Raw genomic sequence first — 19,305 nt, 5'->3', positions numbered from 1 at the left:
GACTTTTAGATATTAGTGGATGCATAGCAAAATAGAGAGTCCAATATGTGGGACATATGCTTCAGGTAGAAGTTGGAATTTGGTGGGATACTAAAAGACAATTGTTGGCTCGCGAATTGGGGGATTTGACTACACGTACTTGGGATCGATTCAAGACAGAGTTCAATCATCGTTTCTTCCCAAAAATGGCAAAGCAGTAGAAAGCTTTGGAATTTGCAAGCTTAACCCAAGGAAATATGAAGGTCGATCAATATACGGCTCGTTTTATGGAATTGGGAAGATTCGCGCCTCACTTGATCAGCAAAGAGCATATGCATGCTAGGAAATTTTACGATAGGTTGTAACCCCGTATTTGAAATCAAGTGGCCTGCTTAACAATTGAGAACTTCCAAGAACTAGTCAATGTGGCGTCGATAGCATAAACGAAGCAATGAAGATTGATTATGCAAATCCAAGCATATAGAAAAGGGGATACCCTTACTCGCTAAGAGGTAGTGCGGGGAAGCAAAAGGTTCCTATAACCCCAAGTAAATGAAAGGGTGTAGCAGCGGGAAGAGCAGCACCTCTTACTCCGCCGCCACGTCAACGATGCAGGAAGCGGCATAGTGGAGAATATCTTTTGGCCTCAAGAGCATGTTTTATATGCGTCCAGACTGGTCATATGATTCGAGATTGTCCACAGAATATACCTGAAGGGACGTCAACGCCAAGCAATAAATCAAAGGCCCCTACGAAAGCTAAGGTTTATGCCATTATGCCTGGAGAAGTAGACTTGGAAGCTGACGAGACGACAAAGTAGGAGTAATTACTAGTAACATTTCTAACCTTGCTTTCACTCGATTAAAACTATGTTTGAAGATTGTTGAGTAATCATAGTTGCCTTATTAGGTAAGATTAGATTGAAGCAATATTCAGTATGTGCTCTGTTTGATTGTAGAGCATCAAGATCCTTTATCTCTAGTAATTGTGTACGACGATGCGAGCTCAAGATGGAGCCGATGCCACGGAAAGTGTTAGTGGCTATTCCAGACGGGAAAATTATTGGGTGTAAAAATATAGTTAAGAATTACCCGTTGGAAGTTGTGAATGCAGTTCTAACTACGGATTTAATTTTCTTCCATATGACGGAATTCGATCTAATCCTAGGAATGGACTGGTTGTCAAGACATTATGCAAAGATAAACTATCGTAAGCGGGAAGTGGTGCATGATTTTCCTGCGAAGGAAAAGCTCTATTATATGGAGGAGGCTATTCGATTGAGTCCATCTGTAATGACCATTGGGCAAGTCAAGAAGAGTTTGATGAGTGGAGACACTGCTTATTTGGTAATGTTTACTAATACAACGGAGGAACCCAAGAGAGTTGAAGGAATTCCTGTGATTGAGGATTTTCCTAAGATTTTTGCCGACGAATTGCTAAGATTACCTCTGAATCAAAAGATGGAATTTGTAATAGAGCTTGAACCAGCCACAGCCCCAGTGCATAAGGCACCTTACCGAATTGCCCCAACAGAATTGAAGGAGCTTAAGATTCAAATAGAAGAGCTCTTGGAAAAGGATTTCATCCAACCTAGCTCATCAACATGGGGAGCACTGATGTTGTTCGTTAAGAAGAAAGATGGAACTCTAAGATGTGTATCAATTATAGAGATTCGAGCAAAGTAACTATTAAGAATAAATTCCCATTGCCAAGAATAGATGATCCGTTAGATCAATTGCAAGGAGCTACGGTTTTCTCTAAGATTGAACTACAATTAGGGTATTATTAGCTCAGAATCAGAGATCAACATGTGTCGAAGACAGCTTTCTAAACTCGTTATGGACATTTCGAGCTCCTAGTTATGCCTTTCGGGCTAACTAATGCTCCAGCAGCGTTTATGAATTTGATGAATCAAATTTTTTAGCAGTATCTAGACAGTTTCGTGGTAGTATTCATAGATGATATATTGGTCTACTCACGAAATTATGACGATCATGAGAACCATTTGCAGATAGTGTTGGAGTTTCTGCATGAACATCAACTCTATGCCAAGCTTAGTAAATGTGAGTTTTGGCTTCGAGAAGTGAGATTTTTGGGACATGTCATTTCTAGTGCAAGAGTAGCAGTAGACCCTGCTAAGATAGAAGAAGTAACAAAATGGCAAATACAAACAAATGCTCACAAGATACATAGTTTTCTAGGATTGATAGGATATTTTAGAAGGTTTTTCCAAACTTTCTAGTCCTCTAACAGTGCTCACTAGAAAGAACGCTAAGTATGTATGGACTGAAGAATGTGAAAAAGAGTTTTCAGAAGTTGAAGAATAGGTTAAGTTCAGCACCAGTATTAGCATTACTTGAACCTCATAAACCCTATGCAGTTTATAGTGATGCTTCCAAGATGGGTTTAGGATGTGTTTTGATGCAAGAAGGAAGAGTCATCACTTATTCTTTGCAGCAACTCAAGGACCATAAGCAGAACTACCCTACCCATGACCTAGAATTGGCAGCTGTAGCTTTTGCTTTGAAGATCTGGAGGCACTACTTGTATAGTGAATAATGTGAGGTGTACACAGATCACAAAAGTTTCAAGTATTTGTTTAGTCAGAAAAACCTAAACATGAGGAAGAGAAGGTGGATTGAGACCATTAGTGATTACCAATGTGAGATTAAGTATCATCCTGGTAAGGCTAACGTTGTGGCGGATGCACTTAGTCACAAAGCACAGACAAACATGACATCTCTTTTGGCTACCATGAGAAATTTGTTGATTAGAGACCCTCGACGAGTTTCTAATTGGGCTAATGCAAGAGATTGTATCAGTAACTGAGGAAGAAATTCTGGACAGACAGCATAAGGATGACAAGCTAGAAAGGCTGAGACAGAAAATCTTGAAATATGAAGGACCTCCACATTTTTTGATTAAGGAAAACGGGATACTACTTTATATGGAGAGAAAAGTAATTCCTAATAACATGGAATTAAAGGAGAAGATTTTGGAAGAAGTACATTGTACCCTTTATACAGTACATCCTGATAGTACTAAGATGTACTGGGATTTGAAAAGTCATTATTGGTGGGAAGGTCTTAAGAAAGATGTGGCAGATTTTGTGGAAAAATGCTCTATCTGTCAACTAGTCAAAGCTGAGCATCAAACACCAGCAAGAGAATTACAACATTTGCCTTCCAAAATGGAAATGGGAAGATGTATCAATGGATTTTGTAATTGGGTTGCCAAGGACCTCATCAAGTAAGAATTGATATGGGTCATAGTGGACAGGCTAACTAAGAGTGCGCATTTTCTACACATAGCCATTATTAATTCTATGGATAAGCTTTCTCGAATCTATGTTAAAGAAATAGTTCATTTGCATGGAGTTCTGAGATCTATAGTGTCAGACCGGGATACTCATTTTACTTCACGTTTTTGGTGAAGTTTGCAACAGATGATGGGCACTCAATTATAATTTAGCAACGCATATCATCCTCAGACAGATGGTCAAACTAAGCGTACTATTTAGACAATGGAAGACATGTTGTGCACATGTGTTTTAAAGGTCAATGGTGATTGGGAAAGTCACCTATCGTTAGTAGAGTTTGCTTATAATAATAGCTTCCAAGCCACAATACAAATGGCCCCATACAAAGTCTTGTATGGAAGAAAGTGTAGATCTCTGTTGTATTAGAATAAAGTGGGAGAACGGAAAGTGCTCAGACTAGAGTATTTGCACGAAGTTCAAAAGCAAGTAGCTCTAATCTAAGAGAGAATGAAAGTGGCATAGACTCGACAAAAGAGTTATGCCAACAATTAGCAAAGAAGTTTGAAATTTTCTGTAGGAGATTGGGTGTATGTTAAGGTATCACCACTGAAGGGTGTTGTACGTTTCAGTTAGAAATGGAAATTGAGCCCACAATACATAGGACCCTTTGAAATTGTGGAAAGAGTAGGTCCAGTAGCTTATTGGTTAGACTTGCAGACAGCAATGCAAGGGATTCACGATGTGTTTCATGTCTCAACTTTGAAGAACAATTTTACAGACAAGCAACCAATAATAATGGATACTAGCAATTTTCAATTGCAACCTAATTTATCTTACAAGGAACAACCTATCCAGATTATGGATTGTAAAGAACAAGAACTGAGAAATCGGAAGATACCACTAGTGAAAGTTCTTTGGAATAACATAGACTTTTAGGTAGCAACTTGGGAATGAGAGAATTCTATGAGAAATCAATACCCTCATTTGTTTGTATCCTAGAATCTATAAGTTCTTGATGAATGTATGAATTGTTTGATTTTTATCTTGTGCATGACTGTTTCTAGATTGAATCTTTTTGTTTGTTTAAAATAGTCTAAGCGTAGTAACCTATATGCAACTACCAAACCCTTAAAAATAGGAAATGACACAACCTAGAAAGACCCCGTGCATGTTAGTGTCTTCGATGGCACAATCAAGATAGCAAAGGGAATGACATTGTAGAGAACATGTCAGGAAAAGAGAGCAGATGATGGCAGCTTAGTTAACACAAATGAAGAAATTTGAGCACCATCGTACTCACGTTTTGCACATAGACTTTCATGGTAACCCATTTAATCGACAAGCATTACCACATGAAAAGTAGCAACCTCAACCCAGCCAGAAGGTAGCAGAAATAGAAAATTTGTGAAATTTTAATCCAGAAGAGGAATCAAGTCATGCAGTGGAACACTTGATTAGGTTCATGCCCTATGAGACTTCAGATACATCTGCATATCGCATTTGCTTTGGTGAAGAAGGCCAACCTATCAAGGACATAGAGCTAGAAATAGATCACAAATTGAATGAAATGCAAGTGAACATGTATTTTGACTACGACCCAAATACAGTGTTCTATTTTTCTCAAGATTCAGTAACGGAAGAATTGGATCAAGTACCACCCTCATCCTCATCTTCGGAAGAATCCACTGCAACAACTAGAGGAGTTAGTAACCTTAAACCTAATTGCAATTGTTAAAATTACTGTCGTGATAAGGATGAAATCTTTTCTAATGGGGGGAGGATGTGATAACCCGAACCTAGTAAAGCATGGGTCATAGTTTTATTTTAAAAAGTCATAGTATTTTAGGGCCTTAATATTTTGGGTAAAGATGAGATTTTAGAAGTTTAGTAGAGAAACTTGAGCCCAAGAGAGAGAGGTGGCTCTAAAATCCTTAGTGAATTTTGGCCCCTACAAGAAACCCAAGCCTAATGGCCCAAAGCCCATGACCCAAGCCCTTGTCAATGGTGCCATGTGTCATACATACAAGGCACTATGTATTTAGACTTGATAGTGGACTAAGGGAGAGAGAGAAGTGTAGGGAATCCAAGGGAAGGCTTGCGCGTCTAACCTAGTGGGATTGACACTTGTCCTACATGCATAGAGCTTCTAGAAGAACTAAGTGACAAGATGACTTAGGGAAGACCAAGGGATTTATGATTTTCCTTCCCCACGTGCCTAAAACCACCCAATTAGCCCAAAACCAAGTTCCCATGTTGATGCTTTTAGAAAAGGGAGCCTAGGGAAGATAAAAATGGAATTCCAAGGAGATTTGCATGGGGAAACTAAAGGGACACAAGGGGGTAATGAATTTCTTGGCACTCAAAATGTCTTCAGATTTTGCCTAGTGTCCAACATGCCATGGGTTGCCAGAAGATTTAAAGAAGAGAAATTTGTGCAATGGACTGATTTACCCTTGAACTTTCAGCCACTACTAGTCCAAGTTTAACCCTTACTTGCCACTTGTCATGTTATTTCAAAAATGAACCAATGGCACATGAGAAGTCATCTTGGGAAGATGAAGCAACAAAATGGAGGAAGATGAAAAGATGGTAGATGGCTATGGGCAAGGCACATGCCTATGCCACTTGTCTTTCAAGCCAAGAGTTTGTTTATTGGGAAAATGAAAAGGCATGAGCTGTTTTACCTAAGTACCCTAGAAGAAAGAAGGAGATGAAGGGTCCAAGTATATAAGAGAGGAGGAGCACACACCTAAGGGCTTTTCTTCATGCCATTTTCGAAACTTGTATGAATCTTCATCCTCTTCAGACTGAATCCACCCATTCACTTGAAGACCCTTACACTTTCTTACATTTTCTCTTCAACCAAACAAGGAATTTCTTGACTCAAAACCCTAGGCCAAATGCTCTAGGTTTGGTTTGAGCCTAGTGATAACCCTAGAAACCACACACACTTAGGAGTCATGGATTAGGGATTTTAGAAGCTTTATTCTAACTAATTACACATTTATTTACAACTTTCTATTCATTTCTTTACATGAATTTTTGTAAGTATACACTCAGCTTACTTCTTGTTAATGCATGTATACTTTTGTGTAAATCCTTGGTTTGTTTCTATCACTTTGGCTGCTATTCTTGTTTGCTTGATTGAATACTTTTACATGAACTTGGAATATGAATATGGAATGATTAATCTGAATAATTTTATAATGAAAAAATGGTGATAAGATTTCCTCACATTTTCCAGGTTTTGAGTAAAAAGATATTGATGTTTTAAGATTTGTGATGATTCGGTTTTACCATTCCTTGAGTGACTCGGATCTTGTTCAAATGCCATGATTCTATGTCTTGTTTTACTATGCCATGGATTCTAAGTATCTTGGATAAAGTTTGAAGCATGTTTAATGATGATCTTCTATGTTTTTATGCATATATGTTTCGGCCAAGACTTAATCTCCTAGTTTCATGTATGTATAGTGATATCTCATGTGTTCTATGTTATCATGCCATGAATCAAACATGTTATGCTTGGTTATTTCATGCATGGTATTTCATGTGTCATATGTCAAGTATAAGAACGTATGTTTTAAGTCTCATGTTACATGCATTTATGAAGAGTGATTTCAAAGAGAACCATTTTCAAGAACAAAAAAGGGTTTTTGTTTTGGGAATGAAGTAATGTTTTTAAAAAAGTTTTATCACAACCCCAAATACTAGGGCAGGGGAATGTCCTAGTGGAACTCCTCTATTCACTCTGGAGTGCTTAAGAATAAAGCCATAACCCTTAGGTTGATAAAGAACCATTGACGTACTTCAAATGGACTCTTTTAAAATAATGTCAAAGCATAGTAATGCCTAATACTAGTGGATGTACAAGGCATGTAACTCGACAAAGTGTTGTCGAGTTAATAAGTTAAGTTATGTTATGACGTAGTCATCACGGTTCATGGACCGGTGATGATAAGGTAACTAGCATGAACATGTGGTGCATAGGGGAGCCTTGATGTGTCCACAAGTGTTATAAGAACGAGGCCATGTGCCTACATGATATGTTATGGATCACATGATGTGAATCATGCGATATGATTTGATATGTTCCGATTCAGGTGAATTATTAAGATATGAAAGATGATGAAAGCATGTCTTTCCAAGAAAGCTAAGTCTCTGTTATAAGTGTAAAGAATGGTCAAAGCATGAGTCTCAATTCAGTCTTAGTTATAAGTTAAGTACATGTCCATGCATGCATTGCATGATATACCTCTTGTACGCTTGTGTTAACTATAGTATGCTATGTGATTACTTACTGATATTTCTCGAAATCTCACTATTAAATTTTTCCACTATCATTCCCTTTTCAGAATGGTTAAAGTAGTTACAGGTACACCTGATAATCCTGAAGCATGAATTTAGATGGTACCATGATAGAAGACGAGTACACCATTTGGGGGCGTATACGTTATGCATCGGCTATGTTGGAGTGCACTATTCCATTTCTCCAAGAATTATTGAAGGGTCTTCACGACCCTAATTTTGACGTTTTGTTTTTTGATCCCTTACGGGTATTGAAGTTTTCTTAGAACTTAAACCAAGTAACGCGACTTCTCAAGGAAGCTAGTGAAGCCTACGTGGATGGAATGAGGCTCATTATGGAATTAGGACTCCCATGGCCAGAAATGCGGAAGTCGATGGGAGTTTGCTCAACTTTGTCTCCTGATGGATCCTTGATAGTGGGTAGACTGCATAATAAGAATCGAGGTAGGTTTAGGTGGCCTGTCCATTTCTAGAAAAGAAATATTTTGGTCCCGTGTTTTGGGAAATGCAAACTCTTACTATATTTTGAAACTCTCGTGTCATGGATGTCGATGTTTGGGATAAGGTTTGGGGTAAAAGTTTTTTTTTTGGTACCATGTACTTTGCAATTGCCTACGGCATTGCTTAAATTTCTCTTTACTTTTTTATTGTTTTCCATTGAATGTTTATTGCATATTATCTGTCATGAATAAGGGGTGTGTAGCCTTATATTGTACGTCCCAGAGTTTCATTCACTGCCAAATCCCAAGTAGGGGTTGGGGGCGCCATAGAAAAGTTGGCAAAAGATCTATGAATAGAGTCAATGACTCTTTTTTGGGATTAAGAACAGAGTGGATATGGATTGAGAGGGAGGATAAGAAAAATTTAGCTAGAGTAAGTTTACCTCTAATGGATAGAAGATGACCTTTTCAACCATATGTTTTCTTATGGATCTTGGTAACAGGATGTTGTCGTAAGCAAATAGAGGAATCGTTTTGGTAAGAGAGGGGGGCCCTAGCTAAGTAGTAGAGAAAATAACCTCATGAAAACCCATAATAGACTCGACAATGAGTTTTATAGGATAGTTGGTGTTTTTGGACATTAAGAAAACACTCTTGGAGTGTTTGATCTTTTGACCTGATATGCATTCATAAGGCATATGAACTTCATAAGAGTGGTATGAGAATTTTCAGAGCCATTTGTGAAGATCAAAAGATCATTGGTAAACAAAATATGAGAAATCGAGGTACGGTCATGAGGGATAGTGTAGGGAGAAATCTAGCCATCAACCATAAGCTGGTGAAGGCCTCTACTCAAAGTCTCTTCACTGAGAATGAAGAGCAAAGGAGATAAAAGATCGCTTTGTCTTATACCCCTGCTCAAAGTAAAATATTGAGAATGATTACAATTTAAACAAGCAGAGATAGTAGTATTGGAAAAGCAAGTCTGGAGGAGGGAGATAACACCCTCACTAAAACCAAAAAAGGTAAGATCACTAGTGAGATAATTCCAATTGACTCCATCAAAGGCTTTGGCCATGTTGACCTTAGGCATGACATTATTACCACGAACTTTTCTGGATCAACTATAAGTGAATTCTTGAGCCAAATCAATGTTATCAGAGATGATCTCGCCCTCAAAAAAAGCACTTTGATGTACCAAGATTAGCTTGGGGCTAGCAAGACGAGAGACAAAGAACTTTGGAAAAAAAAAAAAAAAAAACTTTGTAAGATTTGTAAGCCACCTGACATAAACTAATGAGTCTAAAATCTGATATAATTGAGGCGCTATCCTTTTTAGGATAAGAGTTATGAATGAATGTTTGTAAGATGGATGTAAAGGCCCACCCTGAAAAAACTCAATCACTATATCACGAAGGTCCATATGCACAATAGACCAACATGCAAGGTAGAATGAGGAAGAAAAACCATCAAGGCAAGGAGTCAATGGCAAAACTAGGCAATGATTGTCTAACTTCCTCTAAAGAATGAAGCCTAAGTAAGAGATCATTGTCGATCAACTTCGGATACTAGGAAAGGGATGACGTTAAATAAGGAGAAAGTATAAGTCAAACTACTCATCTATTAGGGACTTTTCTACACACAAATTTCTTTATAACAGGTATTGTCTTAACTTCTATAAACTCTCTACTACCAAAACCTTCTAAAATATGAGACTATAAAAATAGAGATATTCATCCTAGTTTGTCTGAGATAACAACCATCCTCCAACCTCCAAAAGAGGAGAGTGAAACCATCCCCCATCCTCCAAAATTCTATGTAAAATTAAAAGTACTAGAATCAGAAGAAACTTAAGACCGAGAAATAAGCTTTAAGCAAAACAATAATAATTTTAAATATAAAAGAAAATTCAAATTTAAAAATAAACTAATATATTTAAAAAAATAAAAGGAAAAAGAAGAAAAAGAAATTTCTAAGAAAAAAACCTATGCGAGGGATTCTCATCACAAATTTGTTGCGAGGTGACTACCAACAACTCATGGTGGGTCATGGGATGTCATGGTGGCTTATGGGTTTGCCAATGACCCACCATGTAGGTAACTAGACTACAAGACACCTTGCAGCTAGCTAGCTACCTTGGATTGGAGAGGGAATGCCCCTCCCATATCAAATATTTTTGTTTTTAATTTGGAAGTTCATTTTTTTTTTCTACTAATATGGAAGTTCATTTTTTTTTCTACTAATAGCCTTTGGTTGGATTTTTTTTTTTTTTTAAGTTTAAATAACTCTTTTAATTCCAATTTTAGCTTCTTCTTTTTTCTTCTACTTAATTTTTATTTCTTTCTAATTTTTCACAATTTTCAATTTTTGTTTAAATTTTCATTTTCTAAAGTCTTGATTTTATTTCTCTTAGTTTTTATTTTAAATATGCATTATATTGAGTAGGCTGAGCAAAAATCTGAAAATCCGACTCCGGATTCGGATTTAGTTTTTAATTTTTTAGTCAGAGTCAGAGTTCGCAGTCAGAGATATCGCTGGACCAACTTTCTACTTCAACTCTGGCTCTGACTCTGAATCCGACTCTGGTATTGTACATATGTTATAAAAATAAGTATTTGTCTATATTTTTATCATATATAGTAGTTTAGTTATATAGTTATATTTTTTTTTGATGGAAAAATACTTCATTGCATATTCACTAGCGAAGTTACAACTGTGACTTATCAATACAGGAAAACCAGACTATAAGTCAACTAACGCAAACTGCTCAGGAGCTTCCCCGTCAACAAATTTCTTTGTGACGGACATTGTCTAAACTTCTATACCTTCTCTCATGACAGCAGTCAAAAAGAGAAAGCGCTCTGATAAAACAGAGTTAAACGACCTTTCTTCCAAAGAAGAGAGGTACAACCACGCTCCATCCTCTCAAGGAGGAGGAGTACTACCACACTCTCTCCTCCAAAGGAGGAAGAGTACAAATACCTACCTTCCTCCAAAAAGAGGAGTAGGACTAAACACCCACCTTCTTTCCTCCAAAAGAGAAGTGGGACACTAACCTTTTTCTTTTTTATTAATAAAAACTAAACTAAACTAACAATTGCAAAACAAAAAAAGCAAAAAAAGCTGGCTATGGACTGTAAATACAAATGGCCCAACCCGAGACAAAAGCCCATCTGGTCTGCTTGTGGGGGCCCAACCCGTTAGGGTTTCCAAAAACATTTTCTGCGCCGCCACCCATATTTCTCTTTTCTTCATCTGCATCTTCCCCCGCCAAATCCTCTGCACCAGCGCACGAGAAGGGCCTCATCACCTAGAACACTGAAGTTTCGCCCCGGCCCTCACCCTCATGCCGCCGTCTCTTGCCCAGTCTTACCCCAGTCCGGCGTGCGTGCTTAGCATGCTTCGGAAATCATCCAAAAACCAGTCCGGCGCAGCATGCGGTTGGAGTTCTTCCCGGTTCACTCGCACACGACTCTGGAGAAACACGGTCCACTCGCAAGCGACTCGGATGGACTGGTAGCATGCTTCAAGATGAGAACAGAGCTGGTAGTAGGTTACGGTCATGCCGCCTATCCCAACCATCCCGGACGTGAACAAAAGCCCCTGCTTTTGAAGATGAGAACAGAGCTCACGAGCGCGTGCAGATACCCAGCTTCGGAGGCCAAACAAAGACCAACACAGAAACACCACCCCGGAGCAGAGGTGGTTACTAGAACCACTGCGTGAGAGATGCACCAAAAAGCCTTAAGCCACCGTTTAAACAACCACCTCAAGCCTTATTTTTAGAACTAAACCGACCTAAAACCAAAGACAAAGGTAACCGGAGAGATGGGAGGTGGGAGCCTCGGCTCCCACCTCCCTCTTGGGAGGACTATCGGTTTTGTTCTCTAGAGAGCGAGAGAGCCAGAGGAGAGAATTTGTTCGTAAGAGTTTTATCGCTCCCCACATAATTCAGTTATATAGTTATATAACTAGAACTTATATAGCTAATTTTCATAATATACTAGTATAAGCTAATTATTATAAAATAATATAATTATACTATAATATAAATAGACTAACGATAGTTTAGTATATGTAAACATCATAGTATTACTATCATACATAATTAAGTATAGAAATAGGTTAGATACTAATATTTAAATAAGTCTAGTATAATAAGTTAATAACATATAATAGTAATTTACTAAAGTATAATAATATGTAATTAAATACTATACTATAAGTCTTGTATAGAAATAAATTAGATACTAATATAGAAATAACTAATAAGTCTAGTGTAATAAGTTAATAACACATAGTATAAATTTACTAAAAGATAACATGTAATTAGACACTAGAAATAAGTCTAGTATAGAAATATGTTATAAATAAGTTAGACTATAATATCATATAGTGTAACACTATAATATAAGGCTAGTATAAAAATTAAGTTAGATATTAGTATAAATATAAATTAGTAGTCTAATGTCCTTATCTTCTCTTTTTTTGAGAGGGTAAGGTTTTCATTTATGAGAAAGTAAAAATAAAAAGATAAAATAATATATACGTATATATACAGACGATTAGAGAGAGAGAGAGAGAAGAGAGAGATGAGGGGGGGTTTGCAAGAATCGGAAAGAGAGAGAGTTGTCAAGAGAATTAAAAAGGGGGGGTAAAAAAAATAAAAGAAAAAAAGAAAGGGGCTAGGCCATTTATGTGGGCTTGGGCTATTACAATTATCTCCAACAGCCCAGATAAATTGATTTGGAGATGTAGTGTCAATGACCAATTTTATGTGAAAAGTGCCTACCACATATAAAAGGAATTCATTAATCAAGAAAAGGGGCAAACATCACATTCTGTTTCCAAGAAAGAAGAGTGGTCAAATTGTTGGAAACTCAAAATTCCTAATGCAGTTAAAGTGTTTGAGTAGAGAGCATGTCTTGATTCTTTGCCTACAAACCAGAATCTCTTTAAAAAGAAAATCACTGAATAACCATACTGTCCTACTTGTCGAAGGGAAAAGGAGTCTATTATTCATGCTCTATGGGATTGTATTCCAGCTAAGGATGTTTGGAGTCTTTGATCAAAAACTCTTCGAAGGAGTACCCTATCTGAAGTTAATTTTAAAAACCTTTTTGCATAAATGTCTGCATTATATGAGCAAGAAATTATGGAGGAATTTGCAGTAAGGAAGGTTTGGCAGAGAATAAATGATTATGTTTTTACAGACCAATATCTTCATCCCACCTCGATGATTAAGCAATAAAAACAACTCTTAATGGGGTTCAAAGAAGTGCATGTAGGGAATGGTCGATCAGGGGCTGAGATGAATAACAAAATCTGCAAATCTCCTGTAGGTACCTAAAGTGAACTGGGGCTGCAGCTATTAACAAGACCTTTGTAGGATTAGGCATTGGTATCATAGCTATAGATCACAAAGGTAATGTATTTGGCTACCAAGAGAATGCAGGGAGATTTATTTCCTGACGCCATGTTAGCTAAATCTGTAGGGGCTTTACAAGCACCCATTTTTGCTGTTGAGATTGGTCTGAGAAAGATCATCCCGGAAGGCAATGCAATTCAAGTTGTAAAGAATATTACACCGGATGGTACTCTTTGGAATAACTCAGGTGTTATAATTTTTTATGTAAAACAACTCTCAAAACTTGATAGTTGGTCTGTCCAGCACATTAGCATGGAGGCAAATACTGCAGCTCATAGGTTAGCCAAAAATTCATTAGATTTATTGGAAGATACCGTTGATAGAGAGGATTATCCCTATTCATTCCTTCATTTGATGAAGGCTATCAATAAAGTCTGTTTTTTCCTTTAAAATAAAATTAGCAAGGATTTAGTTTTAATTTTTAATTTTTTCAAAATATTGAAATTTAAAAGTTTACAAAAAAATTCCTTTTAAAATAAACTAAATATGAAAATACGAAACTAAAAAGAAAAAAGCCCAATGCTGAAAACCCAAATCTAGCTCTGCACAAGTCTGGAATCAGAATCAAATCAAAAGCTGCACAAGTCAAAATTGGGATTCAGATTTGAACTCTGGCAACTAAATCGGTGCTCAAACTTAATACTGATATCTAAATCAATATTTTGCAGTCAATTTACGAAGAGTAGACTGAGAGACCAGCTTATATGGCGACCATTTCGTTTTATCTAAATCTTACAATCGGATTCAATTTTTAATTGGAGAAGAACCCATTAACCGATACAGAGATTTTCCCTCGAAACACACTCCTAAATTAAAAATATCCTAAATTATAAACCCCATTTAGGTAATGCTGGGTGCACATCTACCGGGAATGCCAAAACCCTTTCATGAAATTTACTACAACTAATTTAAAAAATATTACCCACAACAAGGATGATCATCAAATTTAATCTCTAACCACAACAGCTATCATAAACAGGGATAAGAAACAATTTGATGGTTTTACAAGGCGTCATTAGACTAACAAAAAATAACTCGAAAAAAATTCAAGATTTTAGCTTTCATGGTCCAACATTGGAAGCTAAAAAAACCAGAATGCATTTAGAAAAGAGAAGTCCCCTTCCCCTTCTTGTCGCCACCAATCTCAAAATGCTTGCACCTCTGCAAATACCGGTCAATAAAGGGACATTAGAACAAAATAAGGAAGCCCACAAAGCAAGGAACGAGGAAGCCGAAGGAGAGATGGATCTACCAACCTTAATTGGATGCTGGGAAACATGCTTGCAACCCTGGCACTGCAACCTCAGCACAATTTTCTTGGTAGTCTTAGCCTGTTTATAGAGAGATGAAAAATGAAGTCAATAATGTAAGGGTCAGAATGGGGAAAACTAGAATTGGATTCTTATCCTAAAGCTATAAGAATAGTTCTAGGTTCATATCTTTTTGTACTAAGCATTGAATTCAAGTAATGTAAACAAATCAACATTAAATTATAGACCTTTTTGTGGAAGACAGGTTTGGTCTGTCCTCCATAACCAGATTGTTTACGGTCATAGCGGCGCTTTCCTTGAACAGCAAGGCTATCCTTGCCCTTCTTGTACTGTGTAACCTTGTGCAAGGTGTGCTTCCTACAATCCTTGCTCTTACAGTATGTTTTCTTTGTCTTAGGAACGTTCACCTGCATACACGCAACTTTATAACCAAAGGCAGAAAGACAGAAAAAAGAAAAGACTGAAGCCTAACAAGATTAAAGCAAAATCTTGTCACAACATTATACAAACTAAATCTGAATACTTCTTAATATGACTATAATATCCAAAGCTTCCTTGAAAAATTTGTTCAAGTAAACCTTGCCACTTCTTTTTTTTTTTATACATTGCCCCATCCATCAAGATTCCATCCATCTCATAATTAAGAAATATCGATGGATGGAGAGCTATTGGTGAAGAATTGAGAATGCTGTCAACTTTCTTTCATATGTTCCTAGGCTCTACCTCCAGAAATGATATGACATGAAAGTGCTAGGTGGTTCGACATCTTTGCAACCTGGGGTCTTAGTGGGAGCATCAACAGAAAGTGCCACATGTGAAGGCTAAGCAACAATCATATGCCTATGCTTTGTTATGGCACGATTCTAATGAAAAACGTAAGGGCAATCCAAGCATGTGGAATTAAGCTGGCAGAACATTGGGCATAGCAGTGAAATAGACAAAAGATCTCAAAAGGCAAGATGGTCAGAATGACTTATCCAAGGTATCCCAGAATCTCACAGCGAAGCCGGTGCTTGTCTGGAGTCCAACGATTAAAAAATGGAAAGCAGGATGGCCTCCATTAAATTAGGCATGTGCTATAGTACGGAGAGGAAACTCATGGCATATAAGGGAGTGTCAGATTTTAAAAAGACCCAACCCAATTGGAAACGGAAATTTTAAAGCACAAGTTGAGGTCGTAACAGCTCTAGACTAATATTTGGGTCCAGAACTGGCAAGGCTAAACCAGTATATTGAGGACCCCCCAATGATACACAATGGAGACTTAATTTCAACCATGATGTCAACTGAGAATCCTCAAGTAATAGACTCAGCTAGCCATATCCAAGTTATTCTTCACTCTTCTAACTATATTGTCAACGATGATTGCCAAATTGGGGAATTTCAACATTGAATTACTCAGTGGGGATGTCTATGCCCATTTTGGTGAAAGGGGTTTCGGCAGCTTCAATAGACTGCTATCTAGGTTTCTCTATGGCAATGATAGATTAAAAGTACCACATCAAAATATTCAGTAACAAGGGGAAGCATGTTCTGAGGGAAAATTGTTTATATCTTCTGTACATTTTGGGAAGAGCAGTAGGAGAGAGGGGGCAGGAGCTGGGCTGCCCAAGGAAGAGGGACGTTGCTAATAATACGAATGTTTTAATGGTTAGGCCAGCACAAGATTTGAGCACGGCCACACCCTGTACCTTGTTCTCAGGGAGAAATCACCATTTGAACTATATCCTATCAGCTATCATATCAGAGTGGATTTTTCTTTTCTCCAATCTTATTTGTCCTTCTGTGCTAGCTAGCAAGTAATAATCAAGAATATATCCAGAGTAACGCCTCCATGCTATGCTCTACTCACGCAAAAGGAAAAACCAAAATTTTACTAAGCATATAAACCCAAAATATGGATCTATGAGCTGCTTCATGGACTAATGGTTGCAATTTGCACCGACACATTTTCAACTAAAAATTGACAAAGTAAATTGTCTGACTCTACCCACAAATGGAATCAGTCCATGATGAAAAAAAGGTCATGCCACAAACATGGGATTTATGCACCTTTGAAGGTCAGAATAATATGCATCTATAAATGCACAAAAAAGATTCAGGGAATCACATCCAAAGGTCATTTTCAGTCAAAGGCACGCTCAAGCGAAAAGAAATAGGTTAGATATCAAACAGTTGAGTATTGACATCAAAGTAAGGTACCATAGAGATCCATATCAAATGGTTTCGTTACACAAACCAGTAACAACGCGTACATGTCCAAATAACATAAACCGCAAACGATTTTATTTAAACATTTGGGTATACAAACATCCAAATTACTATTGGAATACAGATAAGCAGTAACATTTAGTTGTGCTCTTCGAAAGGCGGATCCAGTTTTTTAAGCTCCCCCTACCCCAAACAAAAAACCGAAGAGCTCAAAAACAAAATTTAATTTTCCCAAGTTTTCCGTGCAAGAAAAGTTCGAAAACACAACATAACTGTATATATAAGGCAAAATAAGAAAACTAGAAACCCACTCATGTAGAAGATTAAAAAAACAGATGCATACGAAGTGAGAGACGCGAGCAAGAATTAGATCAAATATACATAAACCTACCAAGAATCAACAAGCGAAAGAGAGAGCGTACCATGGCTACAAGTTAAGGTCACACCGTCAGAGCTACTCAAGAAAACCCTCGGAAGTGAACAAAGAGGCAGCCTGGTACATGAGTTGGTTTTTATAGGTGAAAGGTGGAGCCAGGATTAGGGTTAGCGTTGTTCGGCCGTCATTCGTTTACAGAAATTCGGACCCATTTGTCGGGTCCAAAATATATCCAGTCCGACCCAATATCGACTCGGACTTCTAGAAAAATATATTTCTAGGCAGACTTCGAGCATATTTGAACATTTGAAATATTTTAATTTCGTAAATAGTATTAAAATATTCTGAGTAAAAGTATTTTAATGAATTTTAGAATATAAGAGAAAAAGTTTTGAATAAAAGTATTATAAAATTATATATTTGTTTGAATATAATTTTTTAATATAAGTTTTTTTTTAAGTTTGTAAAACTTATATATATATATATATTGATGTATATTTACATATATTTTGATGTATATGTGCTATTATTTGCAATTTTATTAATTTTTTAAGCAACCATGAAACATGATACATAGATTTGTGGAGGAGTTGGCTTGATGGTTGTTTTGCTTTTTGCAATTCTGCTATTATCATTCATGGCATGGTTATATAATTAGTTCTTTAATTTTTACTGTTTAATTTTCCTATCTTTGTACAAATATTTCTTTCGTTTACTTAGTCAAATTTCTCATGAAAATCTGAATATCACATTTAGGAATGTAAGAAAAAATTAGTGTACAGTAAATCAGATCAGACAAAACCAAACCAATGGGTTTTATTCGGTATCAACTTTGGTTTGATTCGGTACCAGTTTTATTTTTCTTAAAATCAGTTAAAATCGGTTTGGTTCCAATTTTTCTTTTTCTAAAACCGGACCGGATCAGACCGATTCATATATATATTTTTTAATTTTTATATATAATATATAATTATATATAAAATAGTTTTGTATTATATGTTAAATTACTAATTAATATAATATTAAATTTTAAAATTTTATATTACTATAGTTTATTGTATTAATAGTTATATTATAATATATTATAATATATCACTATAATTTATAGTACAATTATAATATATTACAATATATTATCATTATAGTATTATATAGTATAATATACTATATTATATATATTATACCATATATAATATAATATATTAAAACCAAAAAACCATATTGAACCGAACAAGAAACATGTAAAACTGGAGTACAGTTTAAGAGGGTAACCGGTGCATAATCAGTTTTGAAAAATACAAAACTAGTGCATACTGGTTCAGTCCTAAATTTTGTCCAAAACCAGACCGGTTACACCCCTAATCACATTAGACCCAAGAAAATATTTATTTAGGTTTTGTAAGTTGTATGAAAGATAAGTAACTTTTTGAAGTACTATACACATACATGTGGATAGTAAATGGCCTGATGTCATATGATTTGGTTCTCCAAATGGAAAATCTGAATTCGAAATCTTCCACCCCTATATTAAAAAATAAATAAACAAACATGCACTTCATTTTTTTAAAGAAAATAAACAAAAAAGATTTAAATGTTATACAATATTCACTATTAATTAAAGCCTCATTTGGTTATATAGATGAGATGAGATGTTTTAAATAGTAATGAATAAAATATTAGTATAATATAATTTTGTAATATTAATTTTATATTGGGATTTGAAAAAAATAAAATTATTTATTATATTTTATATGGAGATTTGAAAAAGTTGTAATGATGAGTTAAGATGAGATGAGTTTTTTGATTTTGTGTAACCAATCCAGCCTAAATGAATTTTTTGTATTTATAAATATTATGTTTTCATTATTATGTTTTAGAACAAATTTTATTGCTATGGGGATCCAAGTCAATATATAGAAAATGAAAATGAGTCAATTCATATTGACTTGCTTATATTAACTTGCTTCACAACCCTATACTCTCTACCCAAGAAGATGGTGGCTCTAGAAATATTGAGGATACTACCCCCCTAT

General features: G+C 36.2%; 2 protein-coding genes across 3 annotated transcripts; one reads left to right on the top strand and one right to left on the bottom strand.

Moving 5' to 3' along the window:
* Positions 1-661: 661 nt before the first annotated feature.
* On the top strand, positions 662-2,538 carry LOC122310242. Its single transcript, XM_043124123.1, has 4 exons — positions 662-795; positions 938-1,634; positions 1,991-2,128; positions 2,233-2,538. The coding sequence occupies exons 1-4, from the start codon at positions 662-664 to the stop codon at positions 2,536-2,538; spliced, it is 1,275 nt and encodes a 424-aa protein (XP_042980057.1).
* Positions 2,539-14,348: 11,810 nt separating this feature from the next.
* LOC122308753 (60S ribosomal protein L44) lies at positions 14,349-17,475 on the bottom strand. 2 transcript variants are annotated; one of them, XM_043121962.1, is made up of 4 exons: positions 17,319-17,475; positions 14,913-15,092; positions 14,671-14,745; positions 14,349-14,575 (listed from the first exon to the last, which is right to left on the bottom strand). In XM_043121962.1, exons 1-4 carry the CDS (start codon positions 17,319-17,321, stop codon positions 14,516-14,518), a joined length of 318 nt encoding a protein of 105 aa, XP_042977896.1. In that variant the 5' UTR covers positions 17,322-17,475; the 3' UTR covers positions 14,349-14,515. The 2 variants fall into 2 exon arrangements, with proteins under 2 accessions (XP_042977896.1, XP_042977895.1); XM_043121961.1 differs by lacking the exon at positions 17,319-17,475 and having other exon boundaries at positions 14,913-15,098.
* Between the last annotated feature and the right edge of the window lie 1,830 nt (positions 17,476-19,305).

This window comes from Carya illinoinensis, chromosome 5, assembly GCF_018687715.1.
Source record: "Carya illinoinensis cultivar Pawnee chromosome 5, C.illinoinensisPawnee_v1, whole genome shotgun sequence".
NCBI lineage: Eukaryota > Viridiplantae > Streptophyta > Magnoliopsida > Fagales > Juglandaceae > Carya > Carya illinoinensis.
The sequence above is the reverse complement of the archived record's forward strand: the minus strand, read 5'-3'. Positions and strand labels throughout refer to the sequence as shown.

Excerpts from the sequence above, each read along its gene's own strand:
- LOC122310242 (XM_043124123.1), top strand. The coding sequence starts at position 662 with ATGATTCGAGATTGTCCACAGAATATACCTGAAGGGACGTCAACGCCA. Across the intron at positions 796-937 it reads GAAGCTGACGAGACGACAAA|AGCATCAAGATCCTTTATCT; the intron begins GTAGGAGTAATT and ends GTTTGATTGTAG. Across the intron at positions 2,129-2,232 it reads ACCCTGCTAAGATAGAAGAA|TGCTCACTAGAAAGAACGCT; the intron begins GTAACAAAATGG and ends GTCCTCTAACAG.
- LOC122308753 (XM_043121961.1), bottom strand. The coding sequence starts at position 15,098 with ATGCAGGTGAACGTTCCTAAGACAAAGAAAACATACTGTAAGAGCAAG. Across the intron at positions 14,746-14,912 it reads AACCTGTCTTCCACAAAAAG|GCTAAGACTACCAAGAAAAT; the intron begins GTCTATAATTTA and ends CTCTATAAACAG. Across the intron at positions 14,576-14,670 it reads TTTCCCAGCATCCAATTAAG|AGGTGCAAGCATTTTGAGAT; the intron begins GTTGGTAGATCC and ends CGGTATTTGCAG.